The sequence below is a fragment of the Betta splendens genome, chromosome 9 (assembly GCF_900634795.4).
Source record: "Betta splendens chromosome 9, fBetSpl5.4, whole genome shotgun sequence".
Lineage (NCBI taxonomy): Eukaryota > Metazoa > Chordata > Actinopteri > Anabantiformes > Osphronemidae > Betta > Betta splendens.
In genome coordinates this window covers 12,966,688-12,987,445 of record NC_040889.2, presented here as the reverse complement: position 1 = coordinate 12,987,445, position 20,758 = coordinate 12,966,688, and the positions used below count along the sequence as shown (strand labels likewise).

Here is a 20,758-nt window from a genome sequence, read left to right as displayed (position 1 = left end):
CTGATGTCCTGACTTCCTGTCCACTGCTGTGTCCGTCTGCTGACTTTCCCTCCCGCGGTTCCCAATCTGCTGCAGAAGCTGCATATCCTGGTACATACAGTGCATTTAGCCTCCCCAGCACAGTATCAGAAGAAACACACAGAAACAGCCTCTTATTAAACAAGACTGATTACAGCATAAATGTAACAACAGGTAAAGAACCTCCACATGAATCCTGGTCTCGGTCCCTGGCACACCTGTATGTGATGCTTCAGCAACGTCTCTGGTTGGAAACTGATCGACAGGTGACCTGCGACAGGCCTCATGTTTGAACAGGTGGAGCTGTCCGTGGTTCTGAAGTTAAATTCAGGTCCGGCCACAAACTATTTCCCTGATTCTAAAGAATCAAGCTCTTCCTCTGGTTCTAGAGTTTCAAACTTGTAGAGTGAACATAATTACATAACATAATCAAGATTTAGTAGAGATCAAAGCTGCGAGCTCTGAAACTGTCTGACCAACAGCCCTTTGTTGAACGTGGCTCCATCTAAGGACCAGCAAACCTGGACACGTCACGTTGGGTTGGAACAGAGCAAATATTTGAGACGCACCACACCTGTACCTAACTACTGCTACCACAAAGTTGCACAGACCTGAACCACGCTAATAAAAGCACAGCTGAGGACATCTGTAAACCGACTTATGTCAGGAGTTCAATTGTGATTCAGTGCAGTCATTTGTTAATTAAATAATCACGCTAATGATTTCATTGTATGTCTTTTAGTTTATTGATCTTTTTTTAGTTTGACAATGAAACTGACCTTCAAATTCAAACAGATACATGGAGATAATGTGAGGTGTTGGATTTACTCCGTCTTTGTTGTACTGACAGTAATTGGCCTCTGTGCTGGATAAACTGTAGATAGGATTAATACTGGGACTGATCGATCTGCCATAATTCACATGGGACAAAATAAATAAATAAATGCGTGTCCGCTGCGTTCTCCGTGTTACCATAGCAACCAGGGTATTTACACTAAGTAGTCAGCCTCGACTGTCGCAAACTGCTCAGCGGCCAATTATGGGAAACAGTTTGAGCCGCGTTCTGCTGCGGATTGTTTGGGTCCAGCCGAGCCTGGAGCCGAACCAACAGCAGGTCGTTACATAAGACGACGTGGCTTCGGACACACGATCCGCTGCGAGCTGTGCAGGTCGGTGTAGACCTGCTGTGTTCTGGTTGGTCCTGGTGCTGGTTGTGCGCGCACACACTGTGCTTTACAGTCTGTCTGCATTGCGTCGAACCCCCTCCTCCCCCTCTCCTAACCCCTCCCTCCTCCACTCACTTCTTTCTCCTCTCCACATGAAATCCTGCAATATGCTCCTGAACGATCGGAGACGCATCGTCTCTGGGGCGCGCGCAAACCGGTTTCCTCCACAGCCTCAGTTTTTCTAAATGTATTTGGGACCGCAGGGGAGCGGAGCGGCTTCTGTGGATGCTGCAGCGTCCAGCCGAAAGGAAACCGATCCTGCATCAGCTCGATCCCGCTTCACTTCCATGTGTCTGTCTGTCTGTCCTCCGCATCTTTTATTTCCAGCATGATTTTAACACACTGTCAGTCACAGTCGGGATTTTTGCTGCCGCCTGAAGCCTCTTCCCCCTCGTGCTGCGGGATCGACGCTGTAAACCTACACCAAGAGGATACGGATGTTGACCAAGACAACAAGTCTATTAATATTTCAGAGACACTGTAAAGCGATATAAGTGTTAAAGCCAAGTTGCGGTGCGTCCGGGACCGGGGCGCGCGGAGAAGACGTTTCCTCCATCTGCACCTCAGCGCAGGTAGCCTCGCTTTGATTTGACACGTTCCTCTTTAAAACCTCTTTCAGGTTAAAAGCATGTTTATTTGCTCGTGTGGAGGCGTTAAATCGGTGACTGGTCGCACGGTTGTTGGCGTCTGAGGGGAAACTGCGGGTTGTGCGCAGCGAGGCAGCGCAGCGGGACTGCAAACTTGAATACTGATGTATGCGGTAAAAATACAGCAAATGCAGCAGAGGCTACTGTACAGAACTGTGCTGCACAGGCTGCTCCTGCTCTCTGACCAACAGGCAGCGCCATCACATTAAAACTACTCACAATGGGAGTCTGTCGGCTCACGGACCCTTTGTTGTTTCCTTCTGATGCAGGTGGCAGATGAAACTTTGCTGAGAGGAAGATGTTCAGCTCAGAGATGATGGTGATGGTGGTGATGATGATGATGATGATGATGATGGACAGGGAGGCACTGCACAGCTTCTGGCCTCACTAGGAGCCTCCTCACTCCAACCTGCCCAGCCTGCCTCACGCCGCCTCCTCTTCCTGCCTTTTACCTGCCAGGAAGAATGACTGTGGTGTCTACAGACAACATGGATGAGACCTCCACCCTGCCGGGTCACCCGCAGGACCCCTACCCGCCCGATGACGACCACGACGACCATGACTGCTGCGAGCGGGTGGTTATCAACATCTCGGGGCTGCGCTTCGAGACGCAGCTCAAGACCCTCGCCCAATTCCCAGAAACTCTTCTTGGAAACCCAAAGAAAAGGATGCGCTACTTTGACCCCTTACGAAACGAGTACTTCTTTGACCGGAACCGTCCAAGTTTTGATGCCATCTTATATTATTACCAATCTGGGGGGAGGCTGAGGAGACCGGTCAACGTGCCCCTGGATATGTTCTCAGAGGAGATAAAGTTCTATGAACTTGGTGCAGAGGCTATGGAGAAGTTTCGTGAGGATGAGGGGTTTATTCGCGAGGAGGAGCGACCTTTACCAGAGAAGGAGTTCCAGCGTCAGATCTGGCTCCTCTTCGAGCATCCGGAGAGCTCTGGACCTGCCCGGGGGATCGCCATCGTCTCAGTGATGGTGATTCTAATTTCAATAGTCATATTTTGTTTGGAGACTCTACCAGAGCTGAAGGAGAATCCCAACGACCGGGTGCCGATACCGGGGAACAGCTCCATGTATTACTACCCAAACGTACCCAAACTCTTCACAGACCCTTTCTTCGTGGTGGAGACGCTCTGTATCATCTGGTTTTCCTTTGAGTTGATAGTTCGTTTCTTCGCGTGTCCCAGCAAAGCAGCATTCTTTAAGAACATGATGAATTCTATTGATATTGTGGCTATAATCCCGTACTTCATCACACTTGGCACGGAGCTAGCTGATGACCAAGGCAACAGGGAGGGCAAGGGAGGCGGGGAGCAGGCCACGTCTCTGGCCATTCTCAGGGTAATCCGTCTGGTGAGGGTGTTCAGGATCTTTAAGCTGTCCAGACACTCCAAGGGACTCCAGATTCTGGGACAAACTCTAAAGGCGAGCATGCGGGAGCTGGGCCTGCTCATCTTCTTCCTCTTTATTGGCGTGATTTTGTTTTCCAGTGCCGTCTACTTTGCCGAGGCTGAGGAGAAGGAGTCGTTCTTCACCAGCATCCCGGACGCCTTCTGGTGGGCCGTCGTGTCGATGACGACCGTGGGCTACGGGGACATGTACCCCGTGACCATCGGAGGGAAGATCGTGGGCTCGCTGTGCGCCATTGCTGGAGTGTTGACCATCGCTCTGCCAGTGCCAGTTATCGTGTCTAACTTCAATTACTTCTATCACCGGGAGACGGAGGGCGAAGAGCAGGCCCAGCTGCTCAATGTCAGCAACCAGAACCTGGCGTCTGAGACCAACTCCAGCCGCCGCAGCTCCTCAGTGGTCAGCAAGTCGGAGTACATGGAGATAGACGAGGACATGAACAACAGCATTGACAACTTTAGGGAAGCCAACCTTAGGACTGCTAACTGCACGGCTCCCAGCCAGAACTGTGTGAACAAGGGGAAGCTGCTCACCGACGTGTGAGGCCGCGACCAACGCACCGCTGTACATATTGTAGAAATGTCTGGATGCTTTATCTCCATCGGTGGTTTTTATCCTCTTTTTGCATCAGTTGATCCAAATAAGTGTGAAGAAACTTCAAACACACAGTAAATTTTGTATAGGCTCAGTTACTTCATTAACCCATAGGAGCACAGACACATTTCTACTTAAAGGAAAAGTTTGTGGGATATGAACCAAACAAAATGAACCATGTACAAACATGTTTGAGGGTTCTAATGGGTTAAACACATCTGCAATAGATCAGCAGGTGCCAAGGGAACCTGCTAAAACTCACTTGTTTTTATCGGTTAATTGAGTTAATTTCTAAACTAAATTATAATGAGCAAAGATTGGATAAATAAACACGGAAGAAATAATTCAACCTTAAGGATCAGAACCAAACCTGATTTAAGACCAAGTTGGATTTACGCACAATTTACCACGTTCTGAACCTGAACCTGACACCTGCCAGACCTTGTGTAGACTCAACTCATAAGACAAAAGCCCCACTGAGATTTCAAGACTGTGAACAAACACATATAGTGGATTATAGCTGACGTTCAGAGGCTTTTTCCTGCGGCGCAAACAGGGAAATTGAGGAAAACTTCATGTCAGATGCTGATCAATGTTTTTCAAGGCACCTTATCAAGCAAACAGGAAGTCTGCCGAGCCTCGTGGGGGATTTTCTGCACCGTTGCTGCTACAGTCGGGCGGGAGGCTCCCTGTATGATGCCATGCAACACTCCTTTATACAAACGCATGTGGAGACTCTCTTCTCTTATATCAGCATGCACAAGACGTTACCTCATTTGGATTTTTACATTTTTCTGTGGTCCCCATCTTGTCCTCTTGGAAAATATCTTCCTATTTGATTTCACCAAAAGTGCACTGGCGATTTATTATGATTTCAGTTCAAAGCATTTAAGTGTTGAATGTTAAGCATCAAGGGAACAGGACGACCTTCTCCAAAACCATGGCATGTCAAAATACTAAAGCATTACGGCCTAATGAGCTACGGCATAGCTACGTATATTAATGCATGATGTCAGTATTAAATTGCTTGCAGCTGTGGAGGGACCTCGGGAGCTTAAGGACGATCTTTCTCTTAATTTTGTTAAGGACAAGATATGGTGCATGATGGATCAAACTGCTGGAGGAGAGGAATCTGACGGAAAAAACAAAACCAAGGAAAAACTTCTGAAGAGAAACACCCTTTGAAAATATGACATTTAAGATGTTACATTGTCCTTTTTCTTTCTTTAAGCTTTGATGATGGAGTGCATGGGAGCATTGTACGTTATTGGTGAACCAACATCTTTTGCATTTGACTTTAAATAGTTTCAGGAAGGAAAGCAGAAATATTTAACAAATTTCATAATTAGTTTCTAGTGCCTTGGACCCCATCACATGAGAGAATTGACTAAAGTGCCTCCCGATAAAACAGACGACAAAGAGCTGACTATGTGCAATTTATCTTCTCCTGCCATAAAACTCACTTCTCTCTGCATATCTGGAAAAGAAGAGGGTCATAGACTGATGTGTTCAGAAAACGATATGAATCTATTCCTTACTCTGGGCCTATGAACTGGCAGCCTACTGGATGATGACACATGGCTGCAGTGCAGTTACCTGCTGCTGCAACCACTAAATTCGCTTTCAGAGCGACTCCACTCTGCTTCATCACACATCCACCGAGTTTAGAGCTTCAAGGGAAAATGTAAGAAAAACCACCTTTACTGAAATATCAACAAATATTCCACAAAACTTAGCACCACTTATTAAAAATCATTAGAAAGAGCTGCTTCATAAAGCTCTGGTATATTTTACTGAGAAACCAATTTTTATATCATGCATATAGTATTGAGTCGTGAGTGTTTCCTACAGATGTACAGTGAACTGAGCAGCTGAGGCCACGTTTTCTTAACATACTCTCATCTGATAAGCTGAATATTCCTATTGTCAACTCAGATACCACCTGAATTAACAAACACATGGCTCATGAATAGAGCAGCTCGCCAGAACCCAGATAGTGTACGACTTAGGTGCAGACTGCACTGGGTTGGTTTAGACACATTTACACTGTGATGTAACACTGCCGTCGTCTGACACCCAGGACCAAAACCACAATCTTAACAAGGGAAAAGAATCAGCCTCACACCTACGAAGCAGAATCGCGAGCCTTTCTTTGTCCGTCCTCAGTGTGAGCAGCCTTTGTTGAGTGTTCCCTGCTCTTAGGAGTGATCGGTGATCGTTGTGAGCGCGGGATAATAATGGATGGGACCACAGCGGTGGCAGTCAGGGTTCCCTCTGCATGGGAACGTTACCACAGGCATTAGTCACTGAACGCCTGCAAAATGGCGCCACTGCTGCTGTTTTGTTTTGCAGAGGGAGCACGTGGCTGAGAGGCAGCGCTGTGTTCAAGTGTTGGAGAGGACGCGAGCAACAAAGCCTCAGTACGAGCCATCGGCCTCCACTCCGCATTCATGCGTCTGTTGTTCAGCTGAACATGAGATGGTTTCACAGAATGACCTTCAGGGTCAGCTGACCTCATTCATGGATGCCTCGTCCTGTGGCTCTTGAAATGGAGACGCTTAGTGTTTTCTCTTTAATTCTATTTAACCAAAGACACGTTGAGCGTTGGGACAGTCTTGATGGGAGCAGGTCTGCCACAAAAAGTCCTGTCACATAGTTTAGGAGCAGGGTGTGCTGTTGTTTGGCCTTTTTACCATCACAGCAAGCTGACGATCAGAAACTAAGGCTTCAGATCAGTGTGGAGAAATGAAAGTCAGCGCAAAGGTTAATGAGGAGCCACTGTGTTGTGTTGAGCAGCTGTGTTTGCTTGGTTGAGCTTCAGCATCAGCAGGATTTACTCATATACATGAGTGTGTCCTTGTTGGAGAACAGATGCTAAATCTTAGAAAAGGACTGAGTCTGGAACAGCAGAGCCTCGTCTGAGTCAGTGGTTGCTGTTACATAACAGTCTGCAGCAAACAACAGAAGTCAAAAGTCCAGTTACACCAAGCTTTTCCTCTCCAACGTCTCCTCTTCACGTTGGAGAGTTGCTCGGTGCACCCGGTCCTAGAGCGGCCACTGATCCACCAAGAAAATTCAGATTGTTTGCACGTTCCCAAATGTGTTTTTCTGTTTATGATTCTTATTTACGGAAATGTTCGTTTGAGAGCGTGACTCAGCGTGCTGCATAGTGTTTTTACATTATTTGTGCACATATAGTAAATGATGTAGAACACGGTTTAAACTATAAAATCCGGTCATAAAAGCATCGGCTGTGTTTCATGGTACCTGCACGTCTCTGAGGGCTGCGTGTGGAGCAGCTGTGTGTCAGCATCCAGTGAAGGCCCCTTTCACAAACTGCTGCAAAGACAAAAACAATCCCTTTAATTATCCCTTCAGTCTGACAAAAAATGAAAAATGCTACGAAAGGTGCTATGAGTCAAACATGCAGTAGATCCTGGAGAGCAAAATTACAAAGAATAAAATCCCCAAATCAGTTCTGTCCTTTCTCAACAGCTGTAGGAGCGAGGGAGCATGAGCAGCTTCAGGGCTGTTGTGGTGGACTGGCTTTCTGTCTGATTGTGTGTTCTGTGTAGAGTCACACCACTGAAGGGACCAAATGTTTTCTAGTTTCATGTCACCAGAGCAGCTGAACAGATAAACAACATACAGATAAAAAAATCAACAAATGCAGTAATTATGATTTTGTTTACAAGCTCACAACTGCCGAGCCCAAACTGGTCAACGCTAACATACTGACGATCAGTGGATCTAGGATTGACAAACCTTCACACTATTGAACTGCCGGCGTGAGTGATGACAGCAGAGTTCATCGTCACAGGAGATACTTTAGGTTTTCACTCAAAGCTACAGTAACAGACCTTTGGCCACTAGGGGCAGAAACAGAAACACTAACTCACCAACTGATGATAATGGATGAACTGCTTCTTACCTTGTTACTAACCTACAGACATCGTCATTTGGAAAGAAAGGCATTCAAACGCTCCAGTTTGCCCTTTGCTTTGAAGAAAAATGAGAAGGGAATCAAAAAAACAACTGTTAACCAATAATCAGTGATTTACAACCGTGGGTTGAGTTCATTCAGTTTGGTGCAGTGGTTAGTTTTTGCCTCCTCCCTGCTCAGTGTGAGAGAGGGCAGCGCCACAAAGACATGTTTACTGAATATGTCCACATTTGTATAAGCTCTGCATCAGCTGGCGTCAGTTAAAGTGAATGAATGTGATGATGATGATGATGATGATGATGATGATGACAATGAGGGTAAAGTCTGAAAGAGGTGAAGGAGAACGGGAGGACGAATTGAACAAAAAGCAGCATTATGTGCTGCAGAATCCAAAGCTGGTTTGCTCATCCAAACATAATTATTTGTGTCCATTCTGTATTTTCTTTATTTTATAATGCTAAGTTATCAGCTGCTGATGCTGATGACCTTCCATGTGCTGGAAACACAATAAAACAATAAAGATCCACGGGGCTGAGATCTTTCTGTATCCTGACACTCACGCTGCAGCTCGTTCCTTCTTTCAGTTCAGAGTTCTTGTGTCTTCTGCTGGTGAGGCCTCGTCTGTAACCTATGCAAGGTTATGTCGCATCACGTTAGTTTCAATAAACTCTGAAAGCTATGACTCTGCTGTTTGTTTGTCACTGAACAAACTGAAAGTCTGACTGAGTGTCACTTAATTTTAGCTGCGTTAGAAGTAACTGCACATTCTGTAGAAGCAGCTCAGCTTTTAATCCAATAAGACGCCTGTAGTGAAAAAGTAAAGGACATTGTAAAGTCTTTATGTCTATACATAAAACAGAATTCAACAAGAGTCATTTGAATCATTTCTTTCCATGAATGCTGTTGCTGCTGCCTCCGAGGCTGGAACATTTTCCCTTTGCTTCCGGGTGCAGAAGAGCTGAGTGAACTGTGGTGGACACCAGCAGCACGCGTAGATGTGACCTCTGCTAAGCAGCTCCGAGTGTTGGAACACAGCGATCCTCAGCAACCACAGAGGGGCCACATGGCGCCTCACAAGTGACTGAGAGAAACATACAGTCTGGGCTGTAACAAACGTTTTGTCATGGGGGGGAGGAAGCGGGAGCAAATGAGGAGAGAGATAACAATACAAGAAGGAAGTACAGAAAGTAAACTGAAACACAGAGCTGGTCCTGGTGTCCGGACGCAGCATCCACTCCACTTCGCAGCAGGTACTCTGAGAAGCTCAAAGGAGCTCCACGGCCGTCCCACTGAGCCCATCGCTGGGTCGGCCACATGCCGTTCATCCATGTTATCTTCAACTAGCCCAGGTATATTTATGAGTATAAGGTAACGTGAAGTATTCAGCCACAGCATGCTTCCTGTCACTGTCACAGCTAAACACACCTAAAGAGCTCTGTGCATCAAGTCCACACCTCAAACGCTATCATCCATCATTTTTATCCAACTCAGAACATTTCACAGAAACCTTAGATTGAGGCTCATTTCTGCTCCACTCAGCATCTTCACTGGATGCAAATCCTGTTGATTTTCCTGACACTAATTCCTACACTGTTTCATAAGATGCTTTTGTATGAATCATACTGAACACTGCACACTACAGTACAGTAAGCGTGTGTGATGAAAGTCAGGAGTTGGTGTACGTATGGAGACACAGGGAGGTAGCCTGGGGCAGAGTGCATGTTGGGTTAGTGTGGGAGGATGCACAGGGAGATCCAGAGGAAGAACAAGCATCACAGAAACAAAAAGGAATCAAAAAGAACTGGCTGGAAGAGCTAGACTGCCAAACACTGAGAGCTCTGCTATTTGAGGAAGGCTGAGACAAAGGAGATGGAGAGAGGAGGAGGTCAAAGCAACGTGGCACCAAAGACGAGTTCAGACAGGAGGTGGACGTGGAAGTTGATGTACTGGTAAAATCGAAGCAGATAAAAGATGGATGGATGAAGATCGCCTCTCTGCAGGTTGGGTTGTAACATCCTGTGGGTCGTGGCTGAGCAGCCGGGCCCAGCTCTGCTCAATTATTAAGAGCTGCTCTGTGTCTGCATTGTTGCAGTGGAAATCTGCCAGCAGGACTGAAACCTGAACTGTTCCCGCACCACAGACTCTATCTGGAAAACTGATTTCAGAGAAAGACACGAGACAGACACACAGATTGTGGAACCGGTCCCTGGGCAACGAGCTGAGTGACGGAAGAGGACCCCTAACAGCAGGGAGCAGAACGCGGCATGGTCCACGGGAACCCAGAATGGGCCAGGTCCAAGGTCACAATGGGAAACACTGGACGATTCGGTGGAACTTCCAGATTCACACCGACAACCAGACCAACAGACACGGTGATGGTGGACGAGCAGAGCAAGAAGATCATGGAGATCAATCTCAGCTGCAGGGAAAAAAGTGGAGTTGTGGCATGTGAAGGAGGCAGCAGTCCTCCAGGAACAAGGGCCTCCAGCGTCCAAAGCCTCCGTAGACATGTAAAATCCAGCAGTGTATCACAAACCTTCTATTGAAAATGTGCAAGACATAACTGAACTTTCAACTGGAAAACATTTTCAGGGCATCAGAGTGAGATCTGAGCTCAAGCACACTGGAAATCAGTGACCTTGGAAAGCTCATGCAACGTGGGTGCACCGTTGGCACAGGCTGTGAGCGCCCACTCACATCCTCCCACGTGCACCGTCTCTCCTTCTCTTTTATGCAGACGCAAAGACACGGCCAATCTACTGTAATAGCCTGGCTGTCTCCTCCTGTTTCATTTTCCACTGGAGCGTTCCAGCTCTTACCTGAGCTGACATCAATCTATTGAGGCGGAGAGGCGGCGAGCCGGGGGCGGCCGGCCGGCGTCTTCACTCCACACAAAACGCCAGACAGCCTGACACGGGCCCAGAACAAACAGTCGGCTCATTGGGTTTCATCTCGTCCTGTCTGCTGACATAGAGCTGTGAGCGCCAAGCCCAGTGCCCATATGGGCTCACAGCGGGACGACACCGGAACCAACTTTGTTCTGCAGCAGCAAACGGGTTCTCTGTTAACTAAATGTTGGAGCCAAAACCAAAAAGCGGTTTAATATTTCTTTAGGATTTTAGGTGGATTGGGGCTACGATACACAGAGCATCCTGGAACCAGAGCAGTGAGCAGCACCATGAGCTGCTACAAAATCTAATCTAACTTTTGTTTTCCTGTTTGGGTGATATAGGACTATGTGTTATACCAATCTTTGCTTGAACTTTGGTGTGTTGTGAGGAGGCAGTGTGGAGGAAGGAGCTTTTCTTTGTCTAGTGTCCGGTTACCTTTGTGTGTCGCATTACATCATGCCATAAAACATTCATATCTGGACTTTCTTAAGTTTGCAGCTTTTGCTGTCTATTGCTACAGTGCAGGAGTAATACAACTATAAGTTCCACATCCAGCACTGATCAACATTCTACTAAGGTATAAAGTCTATCAGCCTCTACCTGCAGTCAGTCAGTGCTTGGTTTCAACACTGCTGCTAAACACTGAGACTGAGGTAACTACCGTCTCCATGTCCTGTCCAGCAGCTGCAGGTCACCTCACCTCTCAGCACTCGTCTGCTTTTACACCGAGCAGGGATCCACTCTGGCAGCTGATCACGGTCACTGGCACAGGACAAAAACAGTAAATGATACCAAACAAAATGTTCCGTAAATGATGGATGATACAGACGTACAGAACTGCACTCAGAGTAGCAGCTGCTCGCACTCTTGAGTTACAAGGTGCAAGTGCAAAAGCCCAACAGCTGATTTAGTCACCTGAGACTGTGAGTGGTCAAAGGAGCACTCAAAGCCACTTAGCTGCCCAGGCAAACACTGGGGCCCAGCTACAGTAGTTCCAGTAAGAACTCTGTGAGGCACCTGGAGGCTCCGCGTTCGCAAGGAGACAAAGTAGTGCACAGTTTCTAAGCATAACTTTGAGAAAAGAGGCTCCTCATTAGCAACATTCCTCAGATGGAGGTAGACAGTTGTGATAATTTCCTATATGTACACAAGGTAAAGGACACATCTTGGTTATGGTTGGATGACACAAAGGTTCCTCACAGTGGAACCTGAGGCCAGTTTAATTCTATCTACAGTATAGTCTCCAGTCTGGAGATCCAATTAAATGAAGGATAGAGGAGACTTGTATAGAATGAAAAGTATTGGACCAAGCACAGAACCCTGTGGAACCCCATAACTAACCCTGTCTGCATGAAGTGAAATCCATCAGATAAATAAGATGTAAAGTAACCTAGTGCTGTTGCTGTGATCCAGATGTTCTAGCCTGTGGTCAGTGTTGCTGGTCCTGGAGGATGTCATCTCTGCTAAAACAGTTAAGTGATGGCTGTTTTTGAAAAAAGGGGAAAAAATAAAAGGTGAAGTTAAACTCCTGAGTAATTCAAGCACACACTGCTGCTGCCTGCAGCTGCGTCTCCATTCCAAAGACCACATTATGAAAAGTTCCTCTGGGCAGACGGCCTTTGCATCATTTACATAACCCTGCCCCTTACCCTTTATTATTTCCTCTGTCTGTAGTTTGTTTTCATTGCTTTCGTCACATCCAGCTCACTGCCCTGCAGCGAGGCCTTCCACAGCAGGACGGCGTGTCTTTAATACACACTGACAGCGGATACTGCCTTTCTGCTTGTGCAAGAGCACATACTGTAAGGATTTGACTGTCTTTAAAGGCCGGAGACAGAACTCTAAAAATAGAAGCTGTGAATAATACGTCAAAACAATAGTCTTCAGGACAAAATGACAGTTTGGAAAATTGTCCTTAGAGGACGGGAGAGCTAAACGGACTGGTGTCAGCCCAGCGTCAGTCAAGAAGCAGAGGACAGAGAGTTTGTTTGAGGCAGGTCAGGCCGTGATGAGTAGTGCTAAAAGGATCTTTACTAAACTCTGGGCCAAGAGACCAGCCTGTGCTCTGCTTGTCATCCACGTAACATTAGCCTATTTCATCAACATGACTGAAAAGTGACGACTGTCAATGAGGGTTACAGTTTACCTGGGTCCTCACCAACTCCCTGGATCAGTGGTGTGTTGCCACCTCATCAGACCCCCGGAGGAAGCGAAGGTGAACCAGAGAACCACAGGGGGAGTTCCTCCCATTTCAAAGCTGTGCAGGAGATACAGGTTTGCAGTGAATCTGATTTGGACATTAGAATTATTGAGGGAGTAGAACAAGCAGCTGCAGACCTCAGCAACATTTACCTGGTGTGAGACAGGGGCATCATCTGTTGTCTACCAGCCTCTGTACATGTAAACACGTTTTCACACTTCGACTTTAATAAATGATCTGTGAGGCTCAGGGCTTTCATAACAATCCTCTTCCATAACAGCAGACTGTGGTTGCATTCAACTGGCGAGAGGAAGCGAAACGAGCAGCACTTTCACTGTGTGCAGCTCACGCTGAGCAGCGTCACACTTATCATTCATATCCCTGTTGTCAGAAGCTGTCCAGCTCCACCTTGTGGCCACTCAGCGTCACTGCAGGCTTGGTTCTACTGCTGGACAAAAAGCATTATGGAGCACACGTCCCCATATCCAGCATGCACTACATCACATCGCTGTGGGAGGGATGCTGCACTGCATGGAGACAAGCCTTGGCAACAGGAAAATACTACTGTTGCCATAGTAACCCATGAACTGATGAGGAGGAGATGTCAAAAACCAAAGGAGGAAAACGAAAGCTAAGAAGTGAAGGAACGGAGACACTGAATACCAGAGGAAATGAGAGGTTGTGGCAGGATGAGACAGACATTATTTCAGGTTTGTTTCAGAAAAACAGACTTGTCTTTAAAAATGAGGCTGAGGAAGCCTCCGGGACACGTTTGGTGCTCCTGCGGTTTTACTTAAATAACGCTTTCTGTTTGTTTTGTACTGAGTCATGTCCCTGATGTGTGACCTGTTTAATGAGAGATAAAGTAGGACAGCCTTTTCCTGCTGGGCACTTCTCAAACAAACTCCGCTCCCTCCCACAACGCTGCTAAATAACAAACAAAGTGGCTCCACGCCAGCAGCTCACTCACATTATTTATCTGTAAGAGCATAAGAAATAATAAGACATGAGCAGAGAGGTGGTGGTGCAGTGCCCCCACAGTGTGTCTGAACCTTGTTGTGTTCATTAACTGGTCTCATGTACTGGAAATATGAAACAGTGACAGCGAGACAGAATCCATGCTCATTACTAAAGTTTGACTAGATATAAAAATGGAACACTGACACCACACTGTGTAATCTACATATTACTACCATATGTTCTCTTTTAGCTCATACCTTCCATTACATGTAACTGCCGTGATGCTGCCCTGCTATTGCTGAGCTACCATGAATACATAAGTAAATGTCAGTACACACAGGGAGTAACTGTCATGACGATTACTTCACAGGCTGCAGACCATCTGTCAGCACTGGTGAACCAGAGAGTAAAGGTTAATATCTGACATAAAGTCCAGATCTCCTCAGAAACGGCCGTAGTGTCCCGGCTGTGTGTAGCAGTCAGCGTCTGCACCAGCAAGGAATGCTGAGGACGCTTCCCACAGGACGTCTGACGAGCTGCAGCATCACAGGAACAAAAGCACGCGAGGAACCAGTGCTGTGAAAACATTTAGACTCGGTTCTTGATGGGAGGTGAACCCAGAGAGGCAGAAGAAGCATTTGTGGTGAAGTGATGGTCATGTCCCCCGAGGACTCGCAGATGCTGTCTGATGTGAAAAAGGGCCAGAAATTATATAATGACCTGTGAATGCAGAGCGGAGGCTGGCGGCACTAGAAGATGCATAGGAAGGCAAACCTGTGTGTGTTCATGTGTGTGTGTTTAATGTGATTGCAATGTGCAGCCCGATGCTCTGTCATGCTGAAAAAATCTGTCCTTCCTTTTCTTGTTTCTCTCCTGGGGTGTGTGCTTACCCTTATTAACGTGTGTGTGCTGCAGAAGGCATCTGCTTTAGTCACTGTGTTCATCTTTGGTTTCTACATGTTTAGAGAACATTAGTGAAATGTGTTGATGAGCTCTATTAATAATCATTGATGACTTCTGGTGAGTTATATTTTGTTCAAATGGGTCTACATTACAAAGCTTACCCTATACTTGTTAAGGAAGAGGAAACCTCCAACAGTCTCAGGGGGGGCGACCATCCGCCTCCACCAGCTGGGGAGAAGAGAAGACAATAAAGACAAAAAAAACCAACGTGATCAGCGAGGTCCTGGCACCAGCAGCTGATAAGACCTGCACCTATGATGAGGCCCTGGATGTACAGTGATGAAGGTCATCACCATGACAACAAGTAAAGCCAGCAAATTCACATATACTGTAATGTGAAGCAGGAGAGCGGGGTCTAGGTCAGAGGAGTCAATTGTATTCAAAAGTACTACACGTAAGTCACCTTCAGACACAGCAACTCATCTGTTCAGCCAAAAAATGTGAATGAATCATGAATAAACACTGAATTTGGTAAAACAAACAAACTAAAGCTTTTACTGTAGGTGAAACGCTGCTCCCTCATCTTTTATTGGGTCAGTGTCAACAGTGGCCCATGTGGTGTTAATGCAGCACCACCCACTGGCAGATCTATACACATGTATGGATGGAGCAGCGTCAACATGCCGCAGTGATTCTGTAAAGTCTGTGTACAGGGTGTGTTTGTTTTAGAGAGAGGAGACTCTTAATACCTCGTTTTTCCTAATGCTTTCCACTCTTAATACCCTGGTCTGGAGAGATGGGGAGAGAGAGAGGGAGAATCTGTCTGCTGTCTGGGGATTTGGAGCTGTCAATTAAAATCCTTCTACAGAATCCACATCCTCCTCCATCACAGTAACCGACATCCCTCCTTCACCCCCACCTGACTCACCCTCCTGTACCTCCCTCATGCATGCATGTTGCAGCAGAGCAGGATGCGCCTGTTATTATTTTTCTAGGCTGTAATCCCCGCTCGTCCCCCTGCAGCCTTTGTTGCGTTATTGTAGATTTGGCTACGCATGACTCTTTGTGTGTGTGTGTGTGTATGTGTGTGCATTGTTAATATCCTCTGTAGGCTGCTGTGAACAAGCACAGATTTACTTTTTTGTATCTGCTGATCTGGGTTCCTGAGGGCTTTTGAACACACGAGGTGGGCTGGATGGAGGAGGGGAAGCCCTGGACAGGCATGTGTGTGCTGTGTGTGTGCGCCGTGTGATTGTGAGGCTGGAGGTGTGATTCGTGACCAGTGGTGGCTGATGATTGGCCCACGATTCCTCCAGTCGCTGTTATTTTACACTTCACCGCTCACACACGCACACACATACACACACACACTCCTATTCTGGTGAGGCCCATCTCAGCATCACATATTCCCCGCTGCTGATATTAACATAGACAACCTCTCCTGTAATGAATCAACTGATTAATAGAAACGATTCAGCGTTGAGTTGCCTCTGGTGTCATTTTGGAGGATAAGGATGCCAATGCCTCTGGTTAATATCAGAGACTCATCATCTAAGTTTGGCTGATTCATAAAACGAACACAATATCTTAGACGATATGTAAATAATGTCCCATCACACTCGTGAGACCGTCCACTTGTGATGGACCAGTGAGCTCCATCACATCACCACCGTACGAGGACGATGGACGGATAAAACCTCATCAGCCCCGTCATGAAACAGAGAAACCGGACAACGTCAGGCAGTTGTTATCATCATTCTGTGCGGAGGAGGACAGAGCGGAGCCCATTTTAAACGGCTGCCATCTTGACTTCGACGGCCAATTCTCCGAAGCGAAATGTGAGCATGCTCAGAAAGTTCTTCTGCATGACGGCGGCCAGAGAATCAGGCCATCGCGCACAGGGAGCGAGCTGCGGTCCAGTCGTCAGAGCGTATCTGTAGAGGATTTGTGCTCAGTCAGGACTCGCTTCTTTGTGGGCTTCAGCTCTGAATGCAAATTTTACCCAGCAGTGACATCACACATGAACTCGGCCTCCTCCTACACATCAGCATCTGTTCCAACACTCGCTGGCAAATCTCACCAATCAACAGCCATGCTAGAAAAAAACGTCCCTCTCCTTAGCAACGCTGCTCCGACCCCATCAAAACACGGCGCCTAAATCCCCCCTCGACTATATTTCACAGCACTGATTTACAAATCCATTTAGCAGCATCTGCAGCCTTTTCTGCACATAATCTGCGAGCGTGTTTTAAGCTGCGAGAGGAAGCGGTTACTTTAAATGACTGGCACGCATGACGTGGTGTCCTTGATTCTCCTGCTTGCACATGTCCTCTCTGTGTGTTATTATGCAGGCATCTGCTGTCAAGACTTCTTAAACTCAGAGCAGCGTTCCTCCCGCTCTGCCCTCCACGCCACTCTCTGCATGCAGCCGCCCTGAGCCCACGAGCACACACACAGATACGATGGTGGGAGCGTGCTGGAGCTCCCTCAGGTGTTGGACGCTCTGACTCAGGCCTACTGTCAGCCTCACAGCTCCATTCATCTCCTCACATGCACGAAATGTGACGCTTCGCTGCTACTGTACCAAACCTAACAATAAGGCAGAAGCTAAGGCCTGCTTCTGCCATTGAGGACTGGTCCAGTGTGTTACAGGGATCATTAGAGTTATTATTGCATGGGGAAATATGCTTATTGTGCTAGCTCTGTTCAGGTTGCTAAGTGAATTCGATGCTAAGCCTAGCAAGCATATATCCTTAGCATAAGGCCCACTGAGAATAAGCCTCAGCTGTTGTTTGACCCCATATCAACTCGTTCTAACAGTATCTGGACGTGGCGGATGAATGAGAAGCTCCTCTTTGTTTCCACGCTCTGACCTTCAGCCTGATATAAAGCGGTGCTTTTCAGCTGGGACATCACTTAAGAAAAGCCTGTTGTTATCAGCAGCAGCAGCTCAGAACGGTGCCTCTGTAATTAGAGAGCTAATTTGTGAGCTGCAGTCGTTGTGGATGGTGGTTGTTAGTGGTTACCTGTTGTTATGGTTACCGTTTCCCTCTGAAACTGGAAACAAGACCTCGAGTACCACAGAGTGGGACTCGGCTCTGCTCCGACTCCCACACAGACACGGATGACTTTGTTTTGGAGAGCGAGTGAACCTCACCCCTGCTAATAGAGATTTTGACCTGAAACACAAACTGAAGGAACAGTTTGTTTCTTTGGAGAGAAACCATCATGACAAGTTTACAGCAGGTAGAGGCTCCGGTCATTACATATAAATACACTTTTCAGAGTACTGTTAATAATATTGATATTATTCATAGCATACATCCAAGCACATACTGTACCTACACTAATCTGCACCTTTACCCATTTAATGCTTGATATATTATTACTCATTATCGGTTTGGCTGTCATTTTCACCCATTTACTTTTGTTTATTATTTGTTGATTTTTAAGAAATGAATCAATTAATGACGATATTCATCAAGTGTGGTTGCATGTAACTAAATAAGCTCCACACATAGCGGTGCAACAGTAAAATACTGCATGTGAGGCATGAATAGTCTAGTGGTATTACAGTATATGTACTAGACCCTCGTTCTGCTGCATCGAGTAGCTGTAAGTGTTGAATCAACCCATTTGAGTTGCTGTGTTGTATTAGTCATTATTTTGTTTCGTTAACATACATGCATACATGCCATTATGTGAGTTTAGACCAGTATCTGTTACAGTGGCTTCTCGCGAACAAAAACTCATTTCTAAACCATAATTCGGCACATATGTGTAAAATGTCAAATAATCTACGCTGACTCCTTTCTCGTGTCCCCAGCTTTGAATTAAAACCTCACAGCGGGAAACTCCACTTCCATGTTCTGCGTCCACATGACTGCCATTATAAAGTTTATTGTAACAACATCCTAATGGCTGTATCCAGTGCATGAAATCGCAGCATTGCCACTGGCCAGTCGCACAGTGAGATAGAGGCTGGCGAGTTATTATTCATGGCTGCAGTAGTCTGAGGACAGTGCTCTAATCCAGGGGCGGGGAGATGCACACAGTTCTTATCATGATGAGGCTGCAGCATTAGATAAGGAAAAAGATAAATATAGTGCTCGTGCTTTGTTTTCCTAATCCACCCATGGGGCCAAGAAAGTAACCTTTTAAATAGGTCACTCCTCTGCTTTTGGAAAGCAACACTCAGACGCTCCGCGTCTATAGGCACTGTGTGCTCGTGTCCTTTGTAGGAGCCACTTCTGGACATTCACACCAAGTATTCAGGGTGGATGGAGCTCAGTTCAGGGGTCGATCTCTAAATCAGCAGGAACACACCACAGTGACAGACATCAGAACATCCTACTGCTGCTTCAGGGGGGGGGGCGACCATGGGATCAGCCAACTCCACTCTGAACTAGTAACCAGTGCTACTCGCTCGGCTGCTACTGACACAGCACTGCTCTTCTTCCACAATTCATCTCCATGTGCATCACTCCTCCATGAACTTGCTCTCCCATAATTCCTTCTGAAATGACTTGCTGACTGCACCTTTCATCATTTTGGGTCTGTTTCCATGTGAACTCAGAAACAGTCAGTTCACTGTTTACCTGCAGTTTAATGTAGAACACTAGATTCCTTTGTCTTGTCTTGTTGTAAAAAGCACGAAATGTCCTCAGTGTGAGATGCATGGTGGTGGGGGCCTCCTCCATCTCCTCATACACACTACATTCAGTGGATAAGGGATATGTGGTCTGTTTTGTTCAACGCATAGCGACTGGATGAGGAGTGCTCATGGGTGAACTGGTCTGCAGCTGAAGAGCCAGCAGCCGTGAGGGGGCTCCTGTGTTGGGATTAGGGTGGATTAGGTGTTAAATCCCAACGCTCCTACAGAACTCGTGCCTGACTGCTACAGATGTGGAAGAGCAGCAGAGACTGAAACTTTCATCTCCATCTGGGGGAATAACGACGTGTGGCAGAGCAAAAGGGCAGAAACACGAACCCATCATAATTAGACAAAAAATGGGAAATTTCCTCTCAGAATTTTTACTGATACCCAAGATGAACTAAAAGGCTGAGTACTCACACATCAGCAGGGTCAAGGTCAGTCCAGGGGCCCGTCCCGGTTCGGCAGGCAGCACTGGGTCCACGATGAGCTGCCAGGTTTCCTCCTGCTCACCTGGACACAGAGGCTAGCTGGGAGGCTAGCTAGCTAGTTAGCCCCAATGCTAACCCACAGTGTCCAACGGCAGCAGCTACAACAACAGACGCTACAAACTCCAGCTCAACACTTATCTTCATCTTTAATCGCTTCTCTAACAATTTATTAACTTTCCCCCAACAGGCGCAACCTCCAGCTTCGCTCGCGGTCGCTTCTATTGATCCCGCCCCACAGCCAATCACATCACAGAATCCCTGACATGACGTGTCAGTCCACCAATCATTGATAATAAAAATAAACATCGCCGATGCTTTATAATAAAACAATGTGGAACAATTTAAACGACAGATTATTAAAAACGCAGATAAACATTTAATTGATGTTATATGACAAAATAACTAGTTATTATAATGCTGGTAACTGACATAAACCTTTCACCGTGTCTTCGCCTAACCAGCACCTCAAGATAAAGAACCGTGTGTGTTCAGGAAACAAATATGTTTGTGAGTGTATTTTAAAAAAAGGTCATATTCACATGTTTCAAACACAGCAGGTTCAGGAAACATCCGGATAAACAGCAGCAACAAAGTGTGGCCCCCGGGCCCGACCCTGCGTCCACATGGAAGAAGAGGACCCAGGGACAAAAGCAACAAAAAGGCCTAAAATGAAAGAGTCCATGGATGTGTTCCTGTGGAGAGAAGGTCTTTGTGCTCAGACGGTGCATTAAGGGCGAAGCTGGGCTGGATGCAGAGACGTGCTGCCACTGCATAAAACAAAACATACACAGAGAGCAGCTCATGTTATAT

General features: G+C 46.6%; 1 protein-coding gene and 1 long non-coding RNA gene across 6 annotated transcripts; one reads left to right on the top strand and one right to left on the bottom strand.

The window, feature by feature from the left end:
* The first annotated feature begins 1,009 nt into the window (after positions 1-1,009).
* kcna1b (potassium voltage-gated channel, shaker-related subfamily, member 1b) lies at positions 1,010-8,375 on the top strand. 2 transcript variants are annotated; one of them, XM_055512116.1, is made up of 2 exons: positions 1,010-1,187; positions 2,161-8,375. In XM_055512116.1, the coding sequence occupies exon 2, from the start codon at positions 2,356-2,358 to the stop codon at positions 3,853-3,855; it is 1,500 nt and encodes a 499-aa protein (XP_055368091.1). In that variant the 5' UTR covers positions 1,010-1,187; positions 2,161-2,355; the 3' UTR covers positions 3,856-8,375. The 2 variants fall into 2 exon arrangements, with proteins under 2 accessions (XP_055368091.1, XP_029018769.1); XM_029162936.3 differs by lacking the exon at positions 1,010-1,187 and adding an exon at positions 1,298-1,816.
* LOC114862556 (uncharacterized) lies at positions 6,478-20,136 on the bottom strand. 4 transcript variants are annotated; one of them, XR_008695771.1, is made up of 7 exons: positions 19,878-20,136; positions 17,830-19,745; positions 14,965-15,031; positions 12,887-12,997; positions 12,390-12,519; positions 12,131-12,223; positions 6,478-11,502 (listed from the first exon to the last, which is right to left on the bottom strand). It is a non-coding gene; the product is annotated as an uncharacterized LOC114862556 (long non-coding RNA). The 4 variants fall into 4 exon arrangements; XR_008695772.1 differs by lacking the exon at positions 12,390-12,519 and having other exon boundaries at positions 6,478-8,930; positions 11,402-11,502; XR_008695770.1 differs by lacking the exon at positions 12,390-12,519.
* Between the last annotated feature and the right edge of the window lie 622 nt (positions 20,137-20,758).

What these genes read in the sequence shown, in the direction of transcription:
- kcna1b (XM_055512116.1), top strand. Translation starts at nt 2,356, where the DNA reads ATGACTGTGGTGTCTACAGACAACATGGATGAGACCTCCACCCTGCCG.